The sequence below is a fragment of the Eutrigla gurnardus genome (genome assembly GCF_963514095.1).
Source record: "Eutrigla gurnardus genome assembly, chromosome: 4".
NCBI lineage: Eukaryota > Metazoa > Chordata > Actinopteri > Perciformes > Triglidae > Eutrigla > Eutrigla gurnardus.
The window spans coordinates 21,944,855-21,968,131 of record NC_139918.1 but is presented as its reverse complement, the minus strand read 5'-3'; the positions used below and the strand labels follow the sequence as shown (position 1 = coordinate 21,968,131).

Here is a 23,277-nt window from a genome sequence, read left to right as displayed (position 1 = left end):
ACATTGTACGAAGTTTTGGAATTTATTTTTTATGCATATTTTTTTCTTTTTCAGTCACATATCGTGATATATCGTTGATGAAATTTCTTGCAATATATCGAATATCGCAGATATCGTGTATCGTGATATTATCGTTATCGTGGGCCAAATATCGTCACAGTATCGAATCGTGAGTTACCCGTATCGTCCCACCCCTAATTGTGATATTAGGTTTTTTTCCCATAGTGCCCAGCCTTACGATGAGCGTTTAACAACCACTTCTTTCCAGTACCCATTTCAAGTACCTCATCATTAGAGTCCAAAAGTTGCTTTCCAAGGCAAGAGTCTCTGTCAAAAAATGCATTTGCTACTCCTTTCATCAACAGTGTCATTTAATGAGAGGCACTTACAGTAGACTCTAACACAATTAGGTGCTTCATGACAACCTCGGTGAGAAAATGAATCTCTCAAATGAAATTGGTCTCAGTGCTCGGTATGTCACCCAGTGGGATGCGACTTAATTTCGATTCATTGACCCTCCGTGAATTAAAGCTCATTTGCTGAACGTGTCGCTTCTCGGAGGCTCCCGCAGCGGGATGCAGGCTTCCAGCCGTACCAGCTCAGAAAACCTTCCCCTCTTTCCATTTGATTCAAGGATTAGATTTGATTTCAGATCTGAGCTGGACAACCTCTACGACAGCTGTGCAATCGCTCTTTTTTTTTTTTTCAATCATCTTGTTAAATTTACAAAAAAGCTGATGGGATTTTGGCTTGTGATTCTTCAGATTCTCCCATGTTTCATGGGCACAAGGATGATTACACCACGTTGGGGGGGGGAGAAAAACAACTGTATGTGTCATAGAATTAGAAATTAATTTGTTGACTGATATATTGCTACCAGCAACTGTTGCTTTAGTGAGTAGGTCAATGGTTGGCATTGATCACTTTCAAAAATCCTTTAAAATGACATTCAGCTATTGTCATTGGCTTGTACCTATCTAGTAACAATACACTGTTTCACTCTACACATGTCGCAAATGTTACTACTTAATAAACATACTACACCTCAACAACAAGACAAAGACATGTTTTTCTTTTTTCCCTTTGGTGGAAGTGTATTGTGTAAGTGTGTACTGTAAACATAGTTTCGACAGCAGCTCTCAAATCAGGAGAGCCGTGCGCCACACAAGCAAAGAAATGATACAACCAAAGTCTTTGTGCACTCATAGTCCACATCTAGGACAGCTCGGCAGCAATAGAAAACAAGTAATACATCTTTTTGTTTTTGCGTAGTCATGAAAATATCTGTTTTTATACAAAAATTAAATACAGTTACAGTATGTTACAACTTTTTTCGTTTTTTTTTTCATAGATGAGCTCAAGCATGACTACAGAGCCTCTGAAAAAGAAAACGTACTAGATCGGTACTTGCCGATGGGCTTGATAATAATACATGTGCAGCATTTGGCAAAACAACAGACGCCCTTTCAGCAAAGTAAAATCACCAGAGTCACCAAAGCACAGGGAGGAGAAGGTGAAGGAAAACAGGACGAGTGAGGAAAGGACAGTAGAAGAAGGGGGCAATTAAGGAAGGAGGCAGTGAGGCAAGATGTTTTAAGATGTCCCCGTCCACATTATTGTTTTTTTTAATAACGTCAGATGATACTTAGAAATCACGTGTCTAGTTTTGTACAGTTTGCTGTCAGAGAGTGAGCGAGCTCTATCCGAGTCTCCAGTCTGCTGTTAATGAAGTATCAGCCAAATGACATAATCACAAAGCGAGGGCTCCAACCGCATCCTCTGCCTTTCACATCTATCGTTCCATATAACAGATGAGCGCAAAATCTGTTGCACAGGTCACACTGTCATCCGCCACTGTGGTCTTGGATATACAAAAGAGTTACTTATATTGTATGCTGAGCACATTGTCCACGTGTCCTTTTGTCCTTTTTCTGTCCTTACAGTTGAGAGTTAAGTTTCAACATGTGGTCTTAGGGTTTTGGTTGAGGATGGGCGGTTCAGGTCTCTCAGCAAAGGGAAACAATCAATAGCGGGAGCACTACAAGGGTAAAAGCGAGCTGGCGGCTGATGGGGGAATGATGGAAGGAGGCCCGTCCAGACAATTGGTCATCACACTCCCCGGGGCCCTGGCAGCGAGCTCTCTCGCACAGGACGCCCGTGAAGCCGGGGGAACAATGGCAGCGCTGATGGTGGTGGCAAGTGCCGCCGTTCTGACAGCGCAGCATCGCGTTGTCACACACCCGAGCTGCGGAGAGAGACGAAGCAAAAAGGGCAGGGGGAGACAGGAAGGGGGTGATTAATAGATCACTCAGTGATAGGGTGGCAGAGAACATAAACAGGCAAGTTCACAGGGCACAAGCTGCCTCTTCTTGTCCTGTCTGCTTCGCTCTGTGTCCTCAGAGCACAGCTGACACATTAGGGAGGGCGCAGCCAAGGACTTTTATGAAGGAGTGCACAGAGGAAGAGGAGACCGGTAACCAGGGCACATACTGTATGAATACCAGCCCACACAAAACCCCTTTCCCGTGAATGATTGTTTATGACAAAAGAACACAGACATTTAATGGAGCAGTGGATATTTTAGGAGAACCAAAGGGACTGTAGAGCAAATAATCCTGGCAAAACAAAAGAGCAAATAAACCACAGCAGTGATGAGGTGAAATTAATGATTAGTGAATCAAAGGATGCCGGCGTATTGTGAAGCGGCCCCACTGTGCAGGAGAGGAGAATAACATTTTGTGTTCCCTCTGGCACAACGACATTCGAAAGAACAGAAAGAGGGGAAGGCATGGGATTGATACCCGCCCCCCCCCTCCCTGCACCACCACTAGCTTTTGATGTGCAAATAAGCATTTTCAGTCATTCACCAATTGCTGGTATTATATCCCCTGCGGTTAACCTCACAACAAACAATACTATTCCCTGTTTGAGGAAATGATGTAACAACCCGGCTCTGCATTGTTCTAGTGGCCACCCAAACATTTCCTGGTGTTGTTATAGATTGATTAGGACTACAACAGCCGATATTCACATCGCTAGACAAAAACTCACAACTCGGTTATCCCTGGAAGCCTCTCTGCTGGCAGAGGTGACATCCTGGAAGAGGTAATATTTGCCTAGAGATTTCAGTGTAATTGGATATCTCTCCTTGCATAAATACTAATCACATTTTTGGTTTTCAGTAATGTGGCTCATGCATCAGAATAAACGCAACAAATAGCCTAATCGTTGCTCCTGCCGAAGCTGATTAAAAAGGCATTGATATTGCATTTAACTTAATAAGATCCCCGCCCTCTTCACACACACAATGCTGCTGTTTTGTGCTTAAATTGAAAATCCACCTGTGGAAGGAGGTTTTTTTTATTATAATTATGGAATTTTCAATAATTTTATGATTCAAGTGTATTCAAGAATTACTCTTTTACTCACTGCCCTTGTGTCGTCTGCCTCTACTTTCAGAAACCCTGAGACGTCTGGTTAGACAGCCTTGTTGTGTTCAACTGTATGTGTTTATTTATTTATAGACAGGTTAATAATGATAGCATTATAAAAGCAACTATAACAGCTCTTCCAGTCAGACTCCTTATTTAAAATGCAGCTTGGGGGTGCGTACTGTGTGATAATTGAACACTGGTGCAAATATTATGAGTCTAGCGTGAAGCTACTGCTCTTGGATTGGAGCCCGACAACAAAGCCTGACATTCCCAATTAATGTTTTAGATAGATTACAAATATTCGTCCACAAAACATGGAGATCAATGCTGGAAATATGACAGAACCTGATCCTGCTCTCTGTAGAGAGAACCTGCAGAACAGAACCTGATTTGCAAATCGTTTGTTTCCATTCGGGTCAATGTGAAGGGCAAAAACGGCCAGCTTAAATATGTCTCAGGCCCTGACAGCACTGGTCCAAGTCTGACTGGCCAAGACTTCTAGACAGTCCATGCCCCAACTAGGGCAACACTGTCTGTACCTGAACTCTGCATGCATGATAATGGACTGCGTGCAGCTCTCCGGTCCTCAGTGGGTTCGAGCATTAATGGTCTTCTGGCTACACCCCAATCAGTAATGTCAAAGTGGCTTTCTCATTTTACAGCTAATGGAAAACACCTGCTCTTTGTGTTTTAGTCAAAACTACCATGGGATCAGCTGAGTCTCTACACATTAACTTTGTTTCCTGTGGCCGAAGGATAATCTCTGTGTCCTGCAGCAGACCCACAGGACCATTGTCTTTCTAAAAACATCTGTAGCCCAATTAGTTTGCTGATGCCCAGGCTTAAGCCTGTGGCGTCTTTGTGGAGCCACAGGGCCCGGCTGTCGAGACATAACAGGAAAAAACAAGTCAATTATTCGGTGTCGCTTCGGAAGTAAATCTCACATTCACGAATGTGTGCAAAAATAATTAACAATTTGTATGTTGGTATCTCAAGTTACTCTCTATTATAGATAGCTATACGTTGCTCAACACTGTTTGATGTACAATAATATCCATTTACATGTGTAGAGCAATCCTCATAGCTAATTTAAACAATTGAATGTAACATTTAATTTTAGATATGGAATATACAAATGTTTTGCTTCATGTGAAAAAGCCAAACATGTATATTTAAACAGAAATATCTTTTGTCGATATTGTATTTCATTATTATACCATGATTACAGCATTAAACTTGTGCCGGCAGTGAGGTAAGTTCTATTGAATAGCCAGCCGTTTTGAATGTGTCAATTCATATCAATAGATCTAATATTACATGATTCGCTGAGTTGGGTTGCAGTCACGGGCAGCAGCACCTCTATTTAATTACATACAGAGGAGAGGTATTTAAACTATAGTTATTCATAGTGATTCATTGAATATTTCAAAAAGCCTTTATAACGATGGATTCACCAGCGCAATTAACTATAACTGGAGACAGTTTTCGGATACAGGATCTGCTAATTATATGCTTTGAGACAGAATGGTGTTCCTTCAATTACATTGGATCAATATCTTTTGCCGTCGTGTCAGGGTTAGCTGAAACATGCAGCCATGCCTCCTGTTATCATATTAACATGAAGCTTTGTCATTAGTCATGCCTCCAGAGTCTGAGGTTCGATATAAGGTGTCAGCAGCGTGGTAGCACTCGACAGTGGCGGGGATACAACACTGAAGACAGAAAGAGCCTGATTTAACTTTCACTCAAGGGCTATGTTTGTAAATGCTTGTCAAGTCAGAATTCACAGATTGGAAAGTTATATAGGAATAGTTTAAGGGGTTATATTAATTAATAGTTTGCAATAGATGTATGATTTTGTGTTATTGTGGTTGTACAAATGTAATTTGTGGTTCTGTTTCTGGGATTTCACATCGGAAGCGAGTCGTGAGTGGCGTGTAAGCGGTCAGCTCCAGGACAGCGGCCCACTAACCTGCCTTCACCAGGCTGACTGGCTTAGTTTTCCCGTCGGCTCCATGGGAAGGGAACAACAATGTCTGTAGGACTATGTGTTGACTAATTGATTTTATTTCCCTGCCCACCATAGCGAGTTTGGGGAATCTGCCTGAAGTTAACGGGCGAGCTCCCAGACTACTAAATCCAGCCGCATGCAGGAGAGTTTACTGCTTTCGACCACAGTGAAAGTGTTGTTTTTAAAGGCTAAACGTCAACAAATATGGATAAAAGCAGAATATTATTTGATTTTTAAAAATCTTTTGGACTGAGATAATTACAGAGTGCCTTTTTGCTTGCTGTGCGTGTCTGTTTGAGAGTGACTGACAGAGAGGGAGAGTAATAAGTGGTGGACTATTGCAGGCAATGTTCCTGTAGGTCACTTATGATTTTACGAATGTTATTGTTATATCTGAAGCTCAGAAGCTTCAATGTGTTCGGTACAGCACAAGTTATTACGTATAGGTTTTATTTAACAACCAGTGCAGTCGTGGCGTGCACGCTACTGTGAAACAATCATAGGACAAATCCCACATTGCCTATTAATGTTAATGTGTTAATAATCATGTTATACACTACAAAACGAGCTGTAACTACCTTTATTGAAGACTGTTAGTCAGATGAGGCAAGACATTTAAAGTTGTGACCTTTGAATTTGAGCCTTGTTTTTCTATGATGTATAACTAATGATTCATCTTAAATGTATAGATGAATCAATAGCCCACATGTTACCTATTGCAAATGCTTAATAACTTCCTTTTGTTTATATGTGAGACACTGTTTTTGCAGTATAAGATGTCACCTCCTCGCACTAAAGGATTATACTCATGAAAACTGTCGTCGGGCATTTACAGCTGCTATACATGTAAACGCTTTAAATTGTTGTATTTCAGTTGTTGTGGTGAATAGTTTCGTTCCACCTCCGACTGCAGCCAAGACTGGATTATTTTCATAGGTGCGTCTCGTTCCCAGCTTTGTGAGTTCAGAGAAGCGGAGGAAACACCCTGTCTTGATTGTGGAAATCCTGAAAGTCCCCTTCAAATGTCTTTTCTCTCTTGGCTGTGAGAGCAGTGGTGCAGATGCAACTTAACACTCACTACACAGGGTATCTGGGCCTGAGGATTAGCTGGAGATAGCTAGAGATCAATCTACATAAACCTCCCCGAAGCCTTTTCTCTCCTTCCCGCTCCTTTCCCTCTTTCATTTCCCCCCCTTGTGAACGTGGCAGAGAGGTTGCACCCCCAGAGAGCGTTCTGGGTAATTAAAAAGAGGGCGTGATCAAAGGGGTTAGGAGGATGTGGACTGATCATGAGGCATGTTGTCCATTCCCTACGGTGTTCTCAAAACGAAATAGCTTGTGTTTGTCTGCATGCAGGATGAAAGCACCTGGGCTTTGGGGAAACAACCTATTGCACACCTCTCTTTGTAAATTCTACATTACACTTTTGTTTGTTCTCAAATTGCCAATCAATAAGAAATCAGTTCTTTCTATGTATTGTTAATGTCATGCTGAAGTTACAAAGCCTATAAGCCTACCTTGGTTACGATTTGCAACACCAAGAGATGAAGCATTTGCTCGATCTGTGTAAAGATGGGAAAGGTTATATATTACACTGAGTTGTCATATACTGCATGCTGTTATGTAGTTAAAGCACAGGGACAGCATGCATAGATTCTGGGGGGGGGGGTTCAGTCTGTGAGTCGTCTGGGCAGATTTGCCTCAGAATTATTGGAGTGTTTCTGCCACGTGTTTTGGAGTAGTAAATGGGCGGACGTAGAATAGTGTGCATGCAGCATAAATGAGTGATACTTCCACAAGACAAAGGCAGAGACATGTACATACGGTGGCTGCTTTTGTTATCCAGGATGAGGTCTTGCCTTCAGGCATCAACATGCTTAAGTAAGGGTGCATGGTGGGAGCCATGTCTTCATGAAAAATGTTTTGAGCAAATATCTGTCTGCGCGCTTAGAGCAAATATTCTAGTGTGGATGGGAGAGAATAATTCTCAATAGTGACTGCTGATTCACAAGCCAAATCATGCAGGATTCCTAGTGTTTTATGAACTGGCAACTCCCTTAATATTGAAGCATACTTGTGGTTTTCCAAGCTTCAGCTTGTTGTCTACAAATTATATTTGATATTGCTGCTGACCATTTTGCAAAGCATGCTGCAGGATATTATGGTATTTCCTCCCTTAAAACGATGGATGCCGGGAAAGTAGAAGACATCTCAGGCATCCATTGTTTTCCATTGATCTGTGCATGTATAACATGAATATCTAAATGCCTCCTAAAACCAGAGTCCGTCATTCAACACAAACAGCTCTGTGGTCATTAAGATAACTGCTCATTTATTTTAATGCTACATGGAAATTAGCCATTGGTTTCCATTCATTTCCCAGAAAGGCAGGAAAACAACATTTCCAAATAACAGGAAAGCATGGTTTGCAAGACGTTAAGCAGGAATGAAATCAATAAAATATTCTCCTTTTTAAAATGCAATTTATTTGCTAAAAAAAAATGGGATGAGAAAATTGTTTCAGATGCAGTTTATTTTGTTGTAAGTCTTAATATAACTGCCACTATTAAAACTGCATCGGAGAACACTGCTCTGGTTCACTTCCATTCATAAAAGTGGCTTTTTCTGATGTAATTTTATATGAATGCCTTATTAGGATGGATTTTTTTTGTTTCCTCTGTGGAAAACATTCTGATGAATAATAATGGCAATGCACAGCACCATTTCTCACACCACCGTCATCAGTCAAACAAAAGGTATTCATCACTGAGGGAGAAAACCATTAGTCGGCATGCCAATGTAGAAAGCCTGATCAACTTACGCACTGGTCCGTGGTTACTGGGGATACCTGCAGAAAGAACAAAGAAACAGTGCGTCATGAAAGTATAGACTCATGTCATTTTCTTCTGGAAACTTTCAGAGAAGAGAAAACATTGTTGCGTCCCTTTGAATAATTCAAAGCCCACGAACACTTATCAAACCGGTCTCCACTGATTAACAATGGCCATGGCTCTGCAGTGACCCTGCTGCATGGTCCAACACCCACCTACTTCTGATGATAATAATAGGGCTGCAATCGACAAAATGTCAGAGAAAATCAAAACTCAAAATATGGAGGATGTTTTCACATCAGGGATTTCATTTGTGTGTCAAATATCCATGCTGTCAAAGGTATGCTTTTCTGCTATTGGCTTATAATAAAGGTGATTTTCTGTATCATTTTTGACTCAATGAATATCTGAATCAAACCAGACAGACATAATCTTCAACTAATTCCTAGTTTGTTATTATCTTCTGTGTTTTTCAAGTTAGTGGGAGTACCTCGATATGGAAAACAGAGAGGAAGCCAATCAAAGAAATGGAAGAATCGCAAAAATGCTTTTAGACGTTTATATTTGCAACATAGGCTGGACAAAAAAAAAAAAGAATTATGTTTCCAAGCACCAAAATAGGCCCCCCGTCTGTGAGCTGGAGCTGACTTTGGCAACCCTGTTGCAGGCTTCGTCTGAAGCCTTTGTTTTATCAGCATCTGGCGGTGGATTCACCCGCTTTGTGTAGCATTTATGTAATCAGCAGGGAAATCCTACCCAACAATTAGTGTAATTTCTGATCATTTACTCATGCCACATCATTTCGTCCATATGTGATTATTTTTTACCGGGGTTTTCACATTGTTTGCACCCATTCATCACTTCATTACCAGTTTGGGGCTGTCATAACAACTGTTGGCAAGTGCACAATACTGCAGCAGCAGGAAGAGCACGGATCTTATGCTCCTATTTGCAAGAAAGCAAGCGAGCCGTAACTCCTACGCAGCGGTTGTTCTGGATGGAAAATGGAGGGCAGAGAATGTTGCCCTTTGAAGCCAAAGCAAATTCTACAGTCTGATCAAACTCTGGGCCCCAGCCCCTCTTAACCCGTGAACCTGCTTCAGAACACAAGATGAGTTGACGCTTTCTGCAAAGTGGACTGTCAACAAAATTCCCAAAGTGATTCCTCTTCTGCTCAGCAGGTAACTTGCAGAATTTTCTCCTCCTTCTCTTTAAGGGAAGCCTTGGGTTTCAATCACTCTCACTCACTCTCTGCTGCTGACAGCTCTGGCCCGTAGCAAGGCAGGGCTCATCTTGGGCTCTAATTTATTAGATGAAGGGTCATGTATGTCCATATATCTGCATGTGCAGGGGTTTGCATATGTAATGGACCTCGCCCTGTGCCTACCTGTGAGATAAATGACTTCCATGATTAAAGAGGAAGACATGATGACAGATGAAAGCTATTAAACCATAATTACATTTTGCACATTCAGCATATTTGTCTTGATACGAGGCCTGTATGTTTAATATCCTCATAGGAAATATGAGCTTCCCATAATGGATAAAGGCATGTTATGGGGGGCCTGGGCTTTACTTATGAGAGAAATGAGAATAATCTGAGACAAAAGTGTGTTCATTCAACACCTGGGGGACCAATATTTTGCTACGTCACTTCCATGTGCGACATTATTGCATTTTATGCCACCGCCAAACAAGTGCTAATATTGCTTTTGATATGGCTAGACCTCAGTTTCATCAGTTCAGCGCAGATGCGGCCAAGTGTTGGATTTTTTAATAACGGCCTGTCAATCCGACAGTGAGCTCCACATTGCTGGGAGACTCATAACACCCAAGAGGTGCAGGGGTAAATCCAGCAATATCTCCTTGGAGTTCAGACGCTCCCAAAAACAAACTCCCACTCGCAATCAAATGTGTTGCACCCCCCCCACACAGATTTGTGCACATACATGCACACACAACCACAGACTCATCAGACACATATAAGACTCATACAAATGACTGCCTAATGCTCCAATTCACAGTTAACAAATAGCCCAAAGAGGAACAAGAACGAGCACCGTCAGTGACTGCACAAACGTGCAGCAGATCAATAGCAATATCGCATCTCTCTACAAATCTAATCAGAGCGCAATGGTTGTGAATTCAAGTCAGACAATCTGGGCATTTGAAACAAGCTGCTGTCAATCCTCAGCAGACTGCAGCCGTGAGAGTTTCTGACTGCACGGCTGAATCAGTGTGAATGCAGGACCAGAGGGCTAGATCTTCCACCATCTGGCCTCGTCTGGCCATCCACCACCACCACCACCACCACCACATCCCTGAATGACTGTTTTAGATTTATTGAGGCAATGAGCCCCCTGCCTCAGGCGTGGGATTTGATAAATGTGACTCGACCGCCGTCCAAGATTATAATGGGGATAATGCAAAAGAGCACCTTCTATCTCAGAAATACCACGCGAACAGGCAGAGAGATATCCAGGATCAGTTCACAATTGTCATGCAGTTGGGGTAGGAACAGTAGGTTTAGTGTTTGGAAGGAAGTTAAAATCACTAAATTCATTAATAAAACACACTGTGACTGATCAATTTGAACTGCCTTAAAAAAAAGACCCATATGACTCTTTTAAAAATGACCGGGTTTCATCAGGTTTTCCGATCGAAGTATAGGTTAATGTTTAGACACCTTAAACCTGCTTGAAAAAAAAAAACTTTGCCGAAGGCTCGCTTACAAGCCTTTTGAGGAGCTTTCAAATGTATCATACTGTCTTACTGAAAACCCTCCGCCTGTTGCCAAGGAAGGACTCGGGCCATCAATGATCAATGAGGAGTCGGTGTACGGGCAGACAAATATCAAAAGGGCCACTCACATCAAACACCAAGGACAGCCGAAACAGTCTGCAGCGAAATGATAGAACTGGAGTTTGTGGTGAGTTCTGAGTTCAGTCAGAGTTGAACACAGACGCACTCTAACAGGCGAAATCTGCGTCTGTTGCTAACTAGCTCACAGCTGATATCTGTACAGTTTGTAAATGTAAAAAAAAGTCCAGTGTTGTATAAATATGTCCTGATATCTGTACAGTTTGTAAATGTAAAAAAAGTCCAGTGTTGTATAAATATGTCCTGCTACTTCCATCTTTCCTTCTGAGATATAACGGCTCTTATTCACATGATAAAAGAGGGAGTTTTAGGTATCTTTTTGGGTTGTCCGGCTGTTTGTCCATCCATCTTCGGAGAAAATTTCAAGAAATTCGGCACAAATGTCCATCTGGACTCAAAAGTGAACTGATTGTAGTTCAGAGGTCAAGGTCACCGTGACATCAGGTCCATCCTACTGTCACATTATCTCTCAGAATGCCTTGAGAAAATTTGTCATTTAAGTTATAAATTAGTCCACCACCCAAAAGAAACAACATATTTAGCAGTATCAGAAATTAAAAATGTCCCCAGAAGCAAATAGGTAATATGATAAGGAGATGCAACAACATCTCAAGAGTAAACATCTAAGCATAGCCACCTTATATCGACCAAACATTAGAAGCATAGATATACTTACATATATTTGCCGTTCCTTTGGGTATAGGGAGGTAGGAGCCCACACTCCAGGCTCTTCCGTGGTAGTGCCTCTTACAGCGGCTGCAGTCTGGCCCTGTAGTGTTGTGTTCACACTCACAGCCCAGCTTCCCCTTGTCAAAAACACAGCTGTTGGCATGCAGGTTACACTTGCACCTGAGACAGAAAGATAATAACAAAAAGACAAATGCGTGAATAAGCATCATCCTGCAGATATTGAATTGAAACCCTGTGGAGGGAATACACAAAGCCTGCCCTTGCTGCGGCGTGTGTTTGTGCTTTTCAAATGATTTGACAGCGGTGAATTAAAATCCTGGTGGGTTATCTCACGTGGATCGTGCCTCCATAAAGCTTCATTATGCTCCTTTAAAAAAACAAAACAAAACAAAAGGTAGCCTCATTTGTTGCTGCCTCTGTGGAGAGAACAGCAGTGCAAATAAGACACTTTTTCCATCTGAGAGCTAAATGAAAGGCACTCTGCGAATTGAGCACGAAACATGAATTTGATAGGGAGGCGATTGCACAAAGTGAAGCCGCATAGCTTGAGAATTCTGTTGTTTTTTTTCCCCCCCTTTCTCTTCAAAGTTTCTGTGTTATTTGGCAAGGGAGCCTTCAGGCAGGAAGCCCGGCCGGTCGACAGAGCTGGTTTATTAGACAGAACTGTGGCAGAGCTGACAGACGCTCCTGACCGGGGGGAGAGAAGGCCTGACATCTTTCAACACTCAACCAAATCCATACCCTCTTCTGACCACATGGAACAAGTCTGCTCATATTTCCAAGCTTGTGGAATGTAGTCTCACTTCTATGTTTCGAAGAACCCGAGGAAAATGATGTGTTCTTTTATTTTATTAGTAGTGAGATCTCTGTCTGAGACAGAATGGGTTTGTTGTCACATGAGCTATTACAGTTTCATATTCCACGTGTATTCCAAATATAATTCTCTGTATTTGATTTTATTCCTAAGAGGGTAAAAGGTTACAACTAGTGACCTCAGCTTCTCGGGAGGTTGATACAGAATGAGATGGAGGGTGCGGACACAATCCGGGGGTGAAGGATCTGACACACTACCCGTCCCCAGGGGTTTGGGCAGCTTAGGGTTTCACATCAGGGCCTATGTTTGTTTTTACAAAGTACTTCCGAGGGAATATTCCTCCCGTTTGAGACCGAAGGAGTCAGGTATCTGTTGTATTCAATCGCCAATGAACATGAGACAGAGAAATGACAGCAGCAGGCAGAAATACATGCATTGTAATTGACTTCCTGGACTCGCTGGGACAACTCACATTAATGATGGATAACTGCGGGAAAAGGGGGATAATGTAGCGTGTTGATGTAGAGCTAATAAGCAGCAGTGAAAAGTCAGTCAAAGAGGCCACACGTAATGTGGATGTCTGGCAGATCCACCCATCAGTGACACTTTATTTAAACCCAGTTTCATCATATGTATACTGAATACGTGTAACACATTATTGTGTTGTAAACATGTCTCTATAGAAAGTGCTTATTGAATTAGGGTTTGAATTGTTCACATGTGAATATTAAAATGTATGTGAATTAAAGACAGCTTCAATTGTAGAATAAATTCAATAAATGATTATGCACAAATGTAGCATGCATCAAGCCTTAACAAAGAGATATTCATATACTGTTTTGAGTAATAAGCATTTTATGGTGTGTTTCTAAAGCATGTATTACCTACTTGTTTAAAGACAACTGTAAAAGTAAGGCATTTAATCACTGCTGAAGACAAATATGTTAAATAGTTTTGTATATGTAAAGTAAAGATGGTTAATGAATACATTTATGTAGGAGTTTTGGAGTTCCCTAAATAGCACAATGATTAGTAGCATAACAATCGGTTAATAAAAGACATGGAACATTTACGATATATTTTTGAATATTTTCAATTACTCAAAGTACCAAAAACTAAATTCTTACATGATCATGCAGATTTTCATATAAACCTTAAAAGGTGGAAACCATTCAGTTAAAAACCAGAAAAGTAGAAGAAGAAGTAATTGTCATTAGAATTTGCACAGATTTCCCATGCTACAACCACAATTAAGTTGATAACAACTTGTCAAGTTTATCCTAAAATTAAATCATCATCATTATTCCTGGGGTTAAGTGCTGTCTCACAACGTTGGCAGCCATAATGGATGCGACTGAATATGGGCCCACATTCACACAGCTAAATGCTAGTGCCTCTTCCACCGCATTCCCCCTAGTCCTAAACTTTTTAATCAATTAAAGTCCCTGCTCCATAAAATTAATGACTGGGGGTGTAGCACTTCTGCCATGCCGACAGCAGCAGCTCCCTCAAGTCAAGAGCGATGAGATTTGACCTTCCACTTAATTAAAAACCAGCGAAATCTGGATCATCGAGCCCAACCGGTGCATAGCACGCTGATAGAGCAGAGGACGTGCACTCAGGGGAGCTCTGGGATGTGATGCTTTTGCCGCTGGCATTGTCATATTGAAATCAGAGAGTTTTTCCTCTTACCTGTTTGGGCCACAAGAGGGATCCCCTGTATGTCCAGCCTTTTCGGCAGGGACCATTAAGAAATTACATTTCATAAAGTTTTAATGACCTTTTATCCATTGTACTCCCCAATAACAATTGGTATTATCCAACCAGGAGACCCTGGACATTATGAAGCGTCTTTGTTCTTCCCTCATCAATAGCATTTCTCAGAAAGGATGAACTGCTATGAATGCCAGTTATTGTTCAGTGTGTACAAGAAAAAAAGGGTAGACACTGGATCAGTTCATCAAAATCCCAATTATGATCTCCTCAGCAGTTGTTAATGGTACTATTTCTTTGATATCAAGTACTTTCAATGAAAACTGTTCACAGTGAGGTCCCTAAGTGACCAGGACATTGTCTATAGAAAGACATGCTGTATTGATTTTGTGAATTCATCACTGCTGCGAACACCACAAATTAAATTTCTGTACCTTCCCTGAACTAGTGTGGAAGAAAAAATCTCAGAGAGGGAGAAACCTGGGCAAATAAAATGAAAAATATCTGCAGGGCAAAGTTCCATTCTAGTAAGAAAATATGTGCAGCCTTTGTTGTAATTTTAATGGACCAAAGATTTTACATTCTCCACAGTAGACTTGAGGCTTCATCTAATTATGAGTGTTGTCATGACCTTCTTATTACCTTAAATTACCTTATTTAATCCTCCCATTGAAAAAAAAATAAGTAAAAAAGCATACAAATCTTCTGCGTCTGATTTATGCTGAACCTGGTGAGTAATGTGATAGGGCCTGCAGATTCAGGACTAAATTATGGCGTGTGCTAAATGTAAGTACAAATCTTACAGTTAAGTGTAGATGAGGCGAGGGGCTAGTTTAAGGTGATATTACTGAGTAGACGGCAGCAGTGCCCCGTGTCTGCTGCCTAACCTTGGCTTCTCCTGAATGCTTGCCACTGTGTTGACAGGCTCACTATGTCTAACACAGCTTTTCTTCCCCGTGACAGCTTCTACCGTAGCAATCTCTGATTCAAGACAAGAGAGGAGCATAGAACTCGTTAAATAAGCACCTCAAAGTAAAGGAGCTCAACTGACAGGTTGGACAAACTTTCACTTTCTTTGGCAAATGTTCCAAGTTTAACCTTACAGTGACTTCCATGAAAAATCCCATTAAAGCTACTGATTTCATGAAGTGTACATTTTGCTTATTACAGTACATATTACAGTTTCTGGTCTTGGCCACATTGACATTTATCAAACCTTCCATGTTATCCATGGAAGTTATCCATAACAGTCTTTGTTACTGTGAAAGCATACAGCCGTGAGGTAATTATACAAGACAAAATGGTATGATATAACTTCCATTTTTGTCTGCCTGAAAAATATTGGGATTGATTTGACTTTGAAATCTATAATTAGCTGAATTTGATTTTAGCCGGATATGTTCCTACAGGTTTTTAGTACATTTCATTGCTTTTTCGCAGGAGACGTTTTGGAAAAGCACAACTAATAAAACGTAATGATTGCTGAATGTCAGTTAGGTGTTTTGATTTCCGTGTCCTTGTATGGTGCGGCATATATGTAGAATGTTATTAATGTCATTCGTAACTTAAGTCATGTTTTTCTTATTAAGATGAGACAAAATTACCGTTTTGACTGTGGGTGCGCCAGGTTTTTAATACATTTGTGCAGAGCAATTGGCATCAAATAAGAGAATATAAGAATCTATATTTTTTCACTGAACACATTTGACCTATTTGCTATATATAAAGCACATGTGTATTAAATAACATTAATGGCATTCCACTCCAGGCCCTGGTATTTTGCATGCTGACTCTCTGGAGCAGCTTTCTGCCACAATTAATGGAACTGAGCCATTTTTTATGTTTTCAATTTCATTTGTGGTTTTCCTACTTTGACAGGTCACAACGTCTATTGTAAAAAAGGTCCATTGATAGATGTTTCAGTTCTTAATGGGCTAAGTTTAGAACAAAAGTTGCTTTAACATCATGTTTTTATATAACCAGAGCTCCAACAGCATTTCAGTGTAGGTCCTCCTAACAACATGAAATATAGAACTTGAAATGCTGTTGAAACAACTATGATATGTGACCAAGATGCACCACAAAGGTTTACATATGAATCAAAATTACTCCCAGAACTCTTGTGAAACCACACCTGTGCTTTTGGGGTAATATTTCACTTTTCCATGGCGCAGTTGCTATTAATTAATCTGGGATTATATTACGTGAACTACTGTGTTTCATGTTGGTCCCTATGGTTCAACGTGGGCTCTCTCTCTTTGTGGAGGCAATGATGTGGTTGACCTAATTGATTGTTTGCACCTGTGGGTATAAATCCTGACGCTCACAGGAGCAGGTCATACACTGATGAAGGGGGTAGCTGAAATGTCTCTCTGTGCATTATTACCCCACTGCATTGAAGGGAAGGGAAATTATGAAGATAAAGTGCTGTTTTTGTCACCGGTACTTTCACACACAACATAATTCTTCCACAGTGAAAATATCTCCTTTTTTGGAGCAAAGTCCATAATTTCAGAGCTTTCACACCGCAAGTTAAAGCATCAACCAATCGAGTTGGATGGAACAGAGTCATTTAAAAAAAAAACGGTGCGTACCGGATCCAATCCTTCTGTTCTTACCTTTCATAATAAAAGCCCTAACATATATATAAGACATTATTTTTTGAGAATTTTATAAAACAGTTATACAGTATTTCCGGTTCTGTCTTTTTTCCCCATTAGAGATTCCACCCATGGCTGCCACTCTGGCTGCTAAGACTGACTGAGCAAACCAGCTCAGCTCTATACCTCACCTGTTCCCTTGCACAAGTTGCCCATGGTCAGAACCCCTAATGTGCTTCCATGCTGCATAAATACATACTAAGGTTTCCTGAAACTTTCCTTGACAAGACACTTTGAGAGCCTCACATATCCTGACCAGTGATAGCTCTGACAGATATGTAGAGATCAAGGCTGTTGAGGGGAAACTTTGGCCTTGCTGAAAGTTTTAGATGAATGCCAATGTGTTACCTGGACAAACCAGAAGAACCTGCTAACACCTTACAGGGAAAGAGAGGCTGTCCGATGTCTTTTATATGAGATGTTATGTTGTGGGATCCTGTATCTTGCTGTCCAGGAGGAAATGGTTAAAATTCCTCTTGGTAAACAAAGATAAAACGGAAATAGTTTTTGCAGCCAAGGAAGAATGATTATCAGTGGTCAGCTGCAATGTTATGAACATTGAGGCTTCTCAGATCTGCTGGGAAATGAGGCTTAGAGCTTTTCTATTTGCCACTGCCTTTTTATTGACCGAAATGTGGGACTTTATCTTGCACTGGACTGTAATTATTATTCTTTTTTTTTTATTTGAACCCTTTTATCTCTTATTTAATTTTGCACTGTAAAGCACTTTGAGTTACCTTGCCTGTCAACAATTTCAACAAACAGATCAGATTTAAAGGCTGTTCCCTGTGTTTATATTTGTGTGTGTGTATATATATATACTGTATATAAAATTGACCTATACAGTATCTTTCCACAATCATTTTAGTGTTTGGTTAAGTCTTATGTGTGAATAGGGTTTTGAAACTGCATTAATCTTAATGGTGATGGAATAAATGAAAAATGAGTGTTGGAGGGATTTGGACTCATGACCTGAGTGTTCTTAAAATCATGTGGTCCTGTTGTCTAAACTTGCAGAATGGAGTTAAATATTGAGTTGAATGTTTCTAAAAATGTCCCTAAAGCTAAAAATAATCTTTCCCGTAATGTACATGTACATTTTTAGGTTCATTACAGGGAATTAAATATATATCCATGGGTTTCATGAACAAGTATTAGGTCAAAGCTAAAGTATTTCCAGGTTGCCTTTAGAAAAGTCTGTAGTTGCAGGGATAGGGAAAGAAAAAGATTTACGTCAACATCAGCAACAATAATATGAACACGAACGAGGCGAATCCAGCTGACATAATGAGTTTGACAGTGTTACTTTACATTAACTCCTTTTACATTTTTGGATGGCATTGAACTCGTTCACGAGGAGACGACGGGAGTCGCAGTCACCTCATTACACCAGGCTGTCTCACCGTGAAATTGAAGAGTCCGATTAAGCTTGTTTTCGTCGCTCTGTGCTGTGGCCAATTTTGTCATTCTTCGGGGTGTAATGTAATACATCTCAAGCAAATTGTTTGCGTCCCCCCCCGTCAAAATATAAAGTAGCCACGCCAATGCTCCCCAAATTGTTGGAGAAATATTAGGAACGGATCACAAGTTAATTCCCCCTGCTTCAATTTTCTGCCGAGGCGAAATGAAATTTGAATTTACGTGGCTTGAGCCTGTGCCACTGAAAGCCTGTGATTTGTTTCAATGACAGGGCCTATTATTGAGGTTGTGCATTGATGTAGACGTACAGTATGCTAATGTCTGCCCACCTCAGCCCTAGGAGGGCCGTCTCATTCATGTGATGTAAGCCACTGAGACAAGGAGGAAGCCGTGAAGAAATCGGCAATGGGAAGATATATTAATATGGAAATCGGAGGGCGGCTGCATGCTCTCTGTTCTCTCTCTCTCTCTCTCTCTCTGAGTGTGTGTGTGTGCTTGTGTGTGTGTGTGACCATAGAAGCATGCAAGTGGTGCTTACTGAAGCGTGCACCCAGTGTGAAGGGTGAAAGTACAAATAAAAATTGTTTTTTTTTTCTTTCAGAAAAGTATTTAATACTAAATGTAATGTAAAAAAAAAAACATGCTTTGCCACTGCATTACGCCAGTGAGGACACTTGTCACAAACATGCCCCCACATCGAAACAGCATCTGAACTCATGCAGCCACGGCAACCTTGTCTGTTCCATTACCATTCTAGTTTGATCGTGCAATAAGTGTTGCAAAAGGACACAATGATGATTTTACTATTCAGAGCTGCCGGCTCACCAGAGACAGATTATGTTGATGTACTTTCTCTCCATATATTATTTACAAAGAAAGCCCGGGCCTTAATGAGCACTAATTAAACGCTGGAGACGGGGAGATGACTGGCAGAAAACATCGCAGCAGGTGACAGACATCTGGTGGAAGATAAGTGATCAGGCGTCGGCGGAGCTGGAGAGAGCCTTACGGTGGTAGCTGAGTAAGGCTGGGGCTCGTGCGAACCTGCACTTGAACCTGACTTTCAAACTCTGTCAATCAAGCTGGCTACAGCTGTCATGGTTCACAGGGCACGGGCTTGGAGGATTGGAGGCGTGTGTGTGTGCGTGTGTGTGTGTACTGTATGCTAGAGGCTGGATAAGAACCACAGTGTATGTGCATGTGGGTGTGTGTGTGCAATTTGTGTTGGCTGGTGTGATTTTCTGAAGACCGAGACGTTGCAATGTAGCCGTTTAAAGGAAGACGCCAGTCCAGTGCTAAATAATGAGTGTGTTGTGTTTGATTGACTTGGTATTTACTGTGGCTGTCAGCCATATCAATTTATCTCTTCATAAACATTTTTTTCTTACCTATTTTTTTCTGTTTGGAGGCACCATGTCATAATTGAGGCTATATATTCAGTCACTTTCTATTGACAATATGTGAACAGATAATAAGGCAACTTAAAACGCAGTCCCTCCCCCTGGTTGCCTATAACAGCCTGTGGACTGATTCCTACGTAAAGGACGCTTCTTCCTGGAAAAATCTAAAAGGTGCGATGTTTCTACATGCTGTCAAGTGCCTTGCCTCAACAGTGTATAGCTAACGTAGCAAAATGCTGTATCATATGGATAACACGAGTATTAAACATCAGAATTAATCCGGCTCCGCTTTCTACTAGCCGAGAGCCATGCGATGCTCGAGCACAGTCCACCCTGAGCCATCGCTCAGATGAACATTAGCATAGCATATCCAGCATAGGGCCTGCTACTCCTAGAAGGACAGCATGACCCCCAGTGGACAAATAACATGAACTATGCCGCCATGCTCATTAGCTATTAAGAGGTCTCTGACATACTGAATTTGAGTTACAGCCTCGTGCAACTCAAAAGGACCAGATGCAATAACTTTCTGTCACCAAATAGGGAGATAGGCTGTATATAAAAGCCCCTTACTGTACAGCATTAGTTAACCACGTAGTTGATAACTTGAATGCAAATGGTGGATCAGCGATTGAACATTGGCTGAAATAAGCAGCATTTTGAAACATCCTCACTAAGACACAAAAGCATCCATCTGATGGATGGCAGGGGAGGAAAAGCCAGATGTGCCATCTTTGCAGTAGTATACTTAGTAGCAACAATCAAAAATGATGAAATAATTAGTTTCCACCCACTGAGCTACAAATCAATGACAAATCCCATCAAGCTGCTCTACAACATCCATCAACACAAAGGCTACTTCTTCAGGTAGACGTTTCAAATAAATCAGGGTGGGATTGTTTATTATCGTCTACTTTATTCTGCACAACATCAGGACACTTGATTTTCTTGAATTTCTATATCGTAACTTGTGACTACTGTAAATGTCCTCCGCATATCTTCTACATGTGGTTGAGCGGGGAGCGATGCCCGTCCTGCGAATGCACTGTGGAGCTACATTTAGATCGACTCTCCTTTTAAGTGCAAGATACAGTTGAAGTGTGTGATTCGGTGCATTTATGAGCTCAGGATTTCCTCTGGGAGAGGGGGATACAGAGTTTGTCTGTAGCTCGAGGGGAACATTGGGGAGCATAATAATAGTAAAATGTTTCAATCTTATCTTAAACTGTTATTCTTATGTATTGAAATTGCCTTTGAATAACTCGCATATACCTCAGAGGGAAGATCCACGGTATGTTTTGTTTTTCTTAAATATTTGTCAGCCTAGAAAGTCAGAAGGGGATAAAACATTTCTCTCTTTTTAATTTTTACAAGCCTGCAGTCACGTTGACAGATATGAATTGCACAAGACTTGCCCGGGTCAAAAATAGCGTATTGTCCCATCCGTGGAAAATGATTAAATGTCCTTGTTTCATGATCAATAAGTCTTTGAGAAAAATCAACATAATCCTGGAGGTGCTCCAGCTTTTCTTAAATTCATGTTTAGCCTTACCATAATGTAACGCTGAGTGATAAGTAATGCATCGCAGGTTGCACTTCACAAACTGTGTGTGTGTGTGTGTGTGTGTGTGTGTGTGTGCGTGTGCGTGTGTGTGTGTATAGAATGAAAAACAAGAGAAACGGTTTGGGAAAAATAGAGAATGACATGTGGGAGATGAGAGAAATAGCACATTAGCACTTATGGATTAGCTGCCTCTCATTCCCAGGCCCCGCTGCAGCCCTGCAGATGTGCAGCTCTGACCGCACAGCCAGCCTGCAGCGGTCATGTCTTAATTAACGAGCAGACATCTGATCAATAATTGAGGAACGATGGAGAGGGGAAACGTGAAAGGTGGAACAGCCTGCACAGTTCAAGGTTTTTGTTTTCCGTTGATGTGGAATAACTTTAGAAATCAATATGGCCAAACATGACTCTCCTCTCGAGAGAAAAAGAAACCCCTTCTATGTTTTCCTCATGTCTTCTTTAACAATACATTTTCTACAATACAAGGATTTTTTTGGGATTCTTGGATTATTAAAGGAGAAATCTTCTCTGGCTCTCTAATGTTGGCATGTGTGCCATCTCAAGCATCCAATGATGTATTTGTGGATCAAATGCTATTCACTTGTTAATGCCGCGCCTGCTTTGCTTCAACCTGCCCTGGGCTCTTAAGTTTGGGATTTCTCACGATGGCCTCTGAAAGCCGACAGGTAATGAGCCTTACTCATTTAATATCTATACGTGCAATTTCAACGTATTCTCATGAATTTTTGTATGGAAACGTACGAAAATGTAAACATTTTTCGTGTTTTATCCTACGAATATTAAAATGACGCCAGTGCGCATGCGCAATTCCCTGCAGTGAAAAATGACGTCCATTCCTTTCATTCATAATGGAAAATGCAGCATAATGCAGTATTTTAAAGCTATTTCGGCATTAAATTACGTTTTGATGACATTCCTAGCGAAAAATATGCATTTTGTTCTCATATTAATCCTTCAGTGAATGTATACAATCTTTTGTTTGTTGGTTAGGGTTAGGGTAAAAGTTAAGGTTAAGGTTAGGGTTAGGGTTAGAATTGGAGGAGCCTGGGATCGAACCGGCAATCTTGCCGTCGCCGGCTAACCCCCTCTACCTCCTGAGCTAAACCCCCCGAAGGTTATGGTCAGGTTTAGGTCTGATGGTCTCTAACTCCCAGCATAAAGCGCATCGTTTACGTGACTACGGCTCTGTGTAATACGTAGGAAATCACACGAAAATATCGTGCTTTACTTTTCGTACTTTTTAGTACGAAAGCTGAGTGAGAGCAGCCTGGCAATTTGCACAAATAAACAAACATTGAAGATGCTGTTTTTTGCTGTGTGGTTTCACGGCATCACCACCAGAGTGATTAGTTCCTACAGTACCTGAACACGGCATGTACAGTGTGGTTAAGGCAGGCAAAGATCGTGATTCTGACAAATAATAAGTTGGATTCATGATGGAGATTCCTACATAACTCTTTATGGTTAAGGGTCGGATCAGCCTCACTGATTGGAACTCTAGACGAATTGGATGTGACTCCCCAGCCTGACGTCTACATCCATACCTAACCTGTTTACTTCATTGGTCCTGACCATTGGCATTGGATATAAATCATGAGGTTCAGGAACATCCAATATGAATGCAATTCCTTACAAACTGGTAAATCTTCTGCTGCTGATGATTTCAATTGCTGAAGGTTTTTTGCGTTATATGCATGTATCTGGAAGTATTTAAATGTGCCAACAAACTGGTGAATCAGTCATCCTGCAAAAAAGTGTTGCTATTAGCTAGATTTCAATAAATTCTTCTTGGATTGATTTTTCTTCTCCCCCAAATAAATGACTCATTCCTTTGGCTACT

At 41.0% G+C, this 23,277-nt stretch overlaps 1 protein-coding gene across 3 annotated transcripts in view; it reads right to left on the bottom strand.

The window, feature by feature from the left end:
- Positions 1 to 282: 282 nt before the first annotated feature.
- Positions 283 to 23,277, bottom strand: part of LOC311012883 (netrin-G1-like) — a 54,091-nt gene continuing 31,096 nt past the window's right edge. For 2 of the 3 annotated variants that reach the window (XM_084008675.1, XM_084008676.1), the window contains exons 4-7: positions 11,833 to 12,005; positions 8,267 to 8,293; positions 6,963 to 7,007; positions 284 to 2,245 (exon numbers count right to left, since the gene is read on the bottom strand). In XM_084008675.1, coding sequence (XP_083864801.1) covers positions 2,007 to 2,245; positions 6,963 to 7,007; positions 8,267 to 8,293; positions 11,833 to 12,005 — 484 coding nt within the window. In that variant the 3' untranslated portion in view covers positions 284 to 2,006. Of the gene's footprint in view, positions 2,246 to 6,962; positions 7,008 to 8,266; positions 8,294 to 11,832; positions 12,006 to 23,277 lie in introns of all 3 variants that reach the window. The other variant, XM_084008677.1, reaches the window with a different exon arrangement.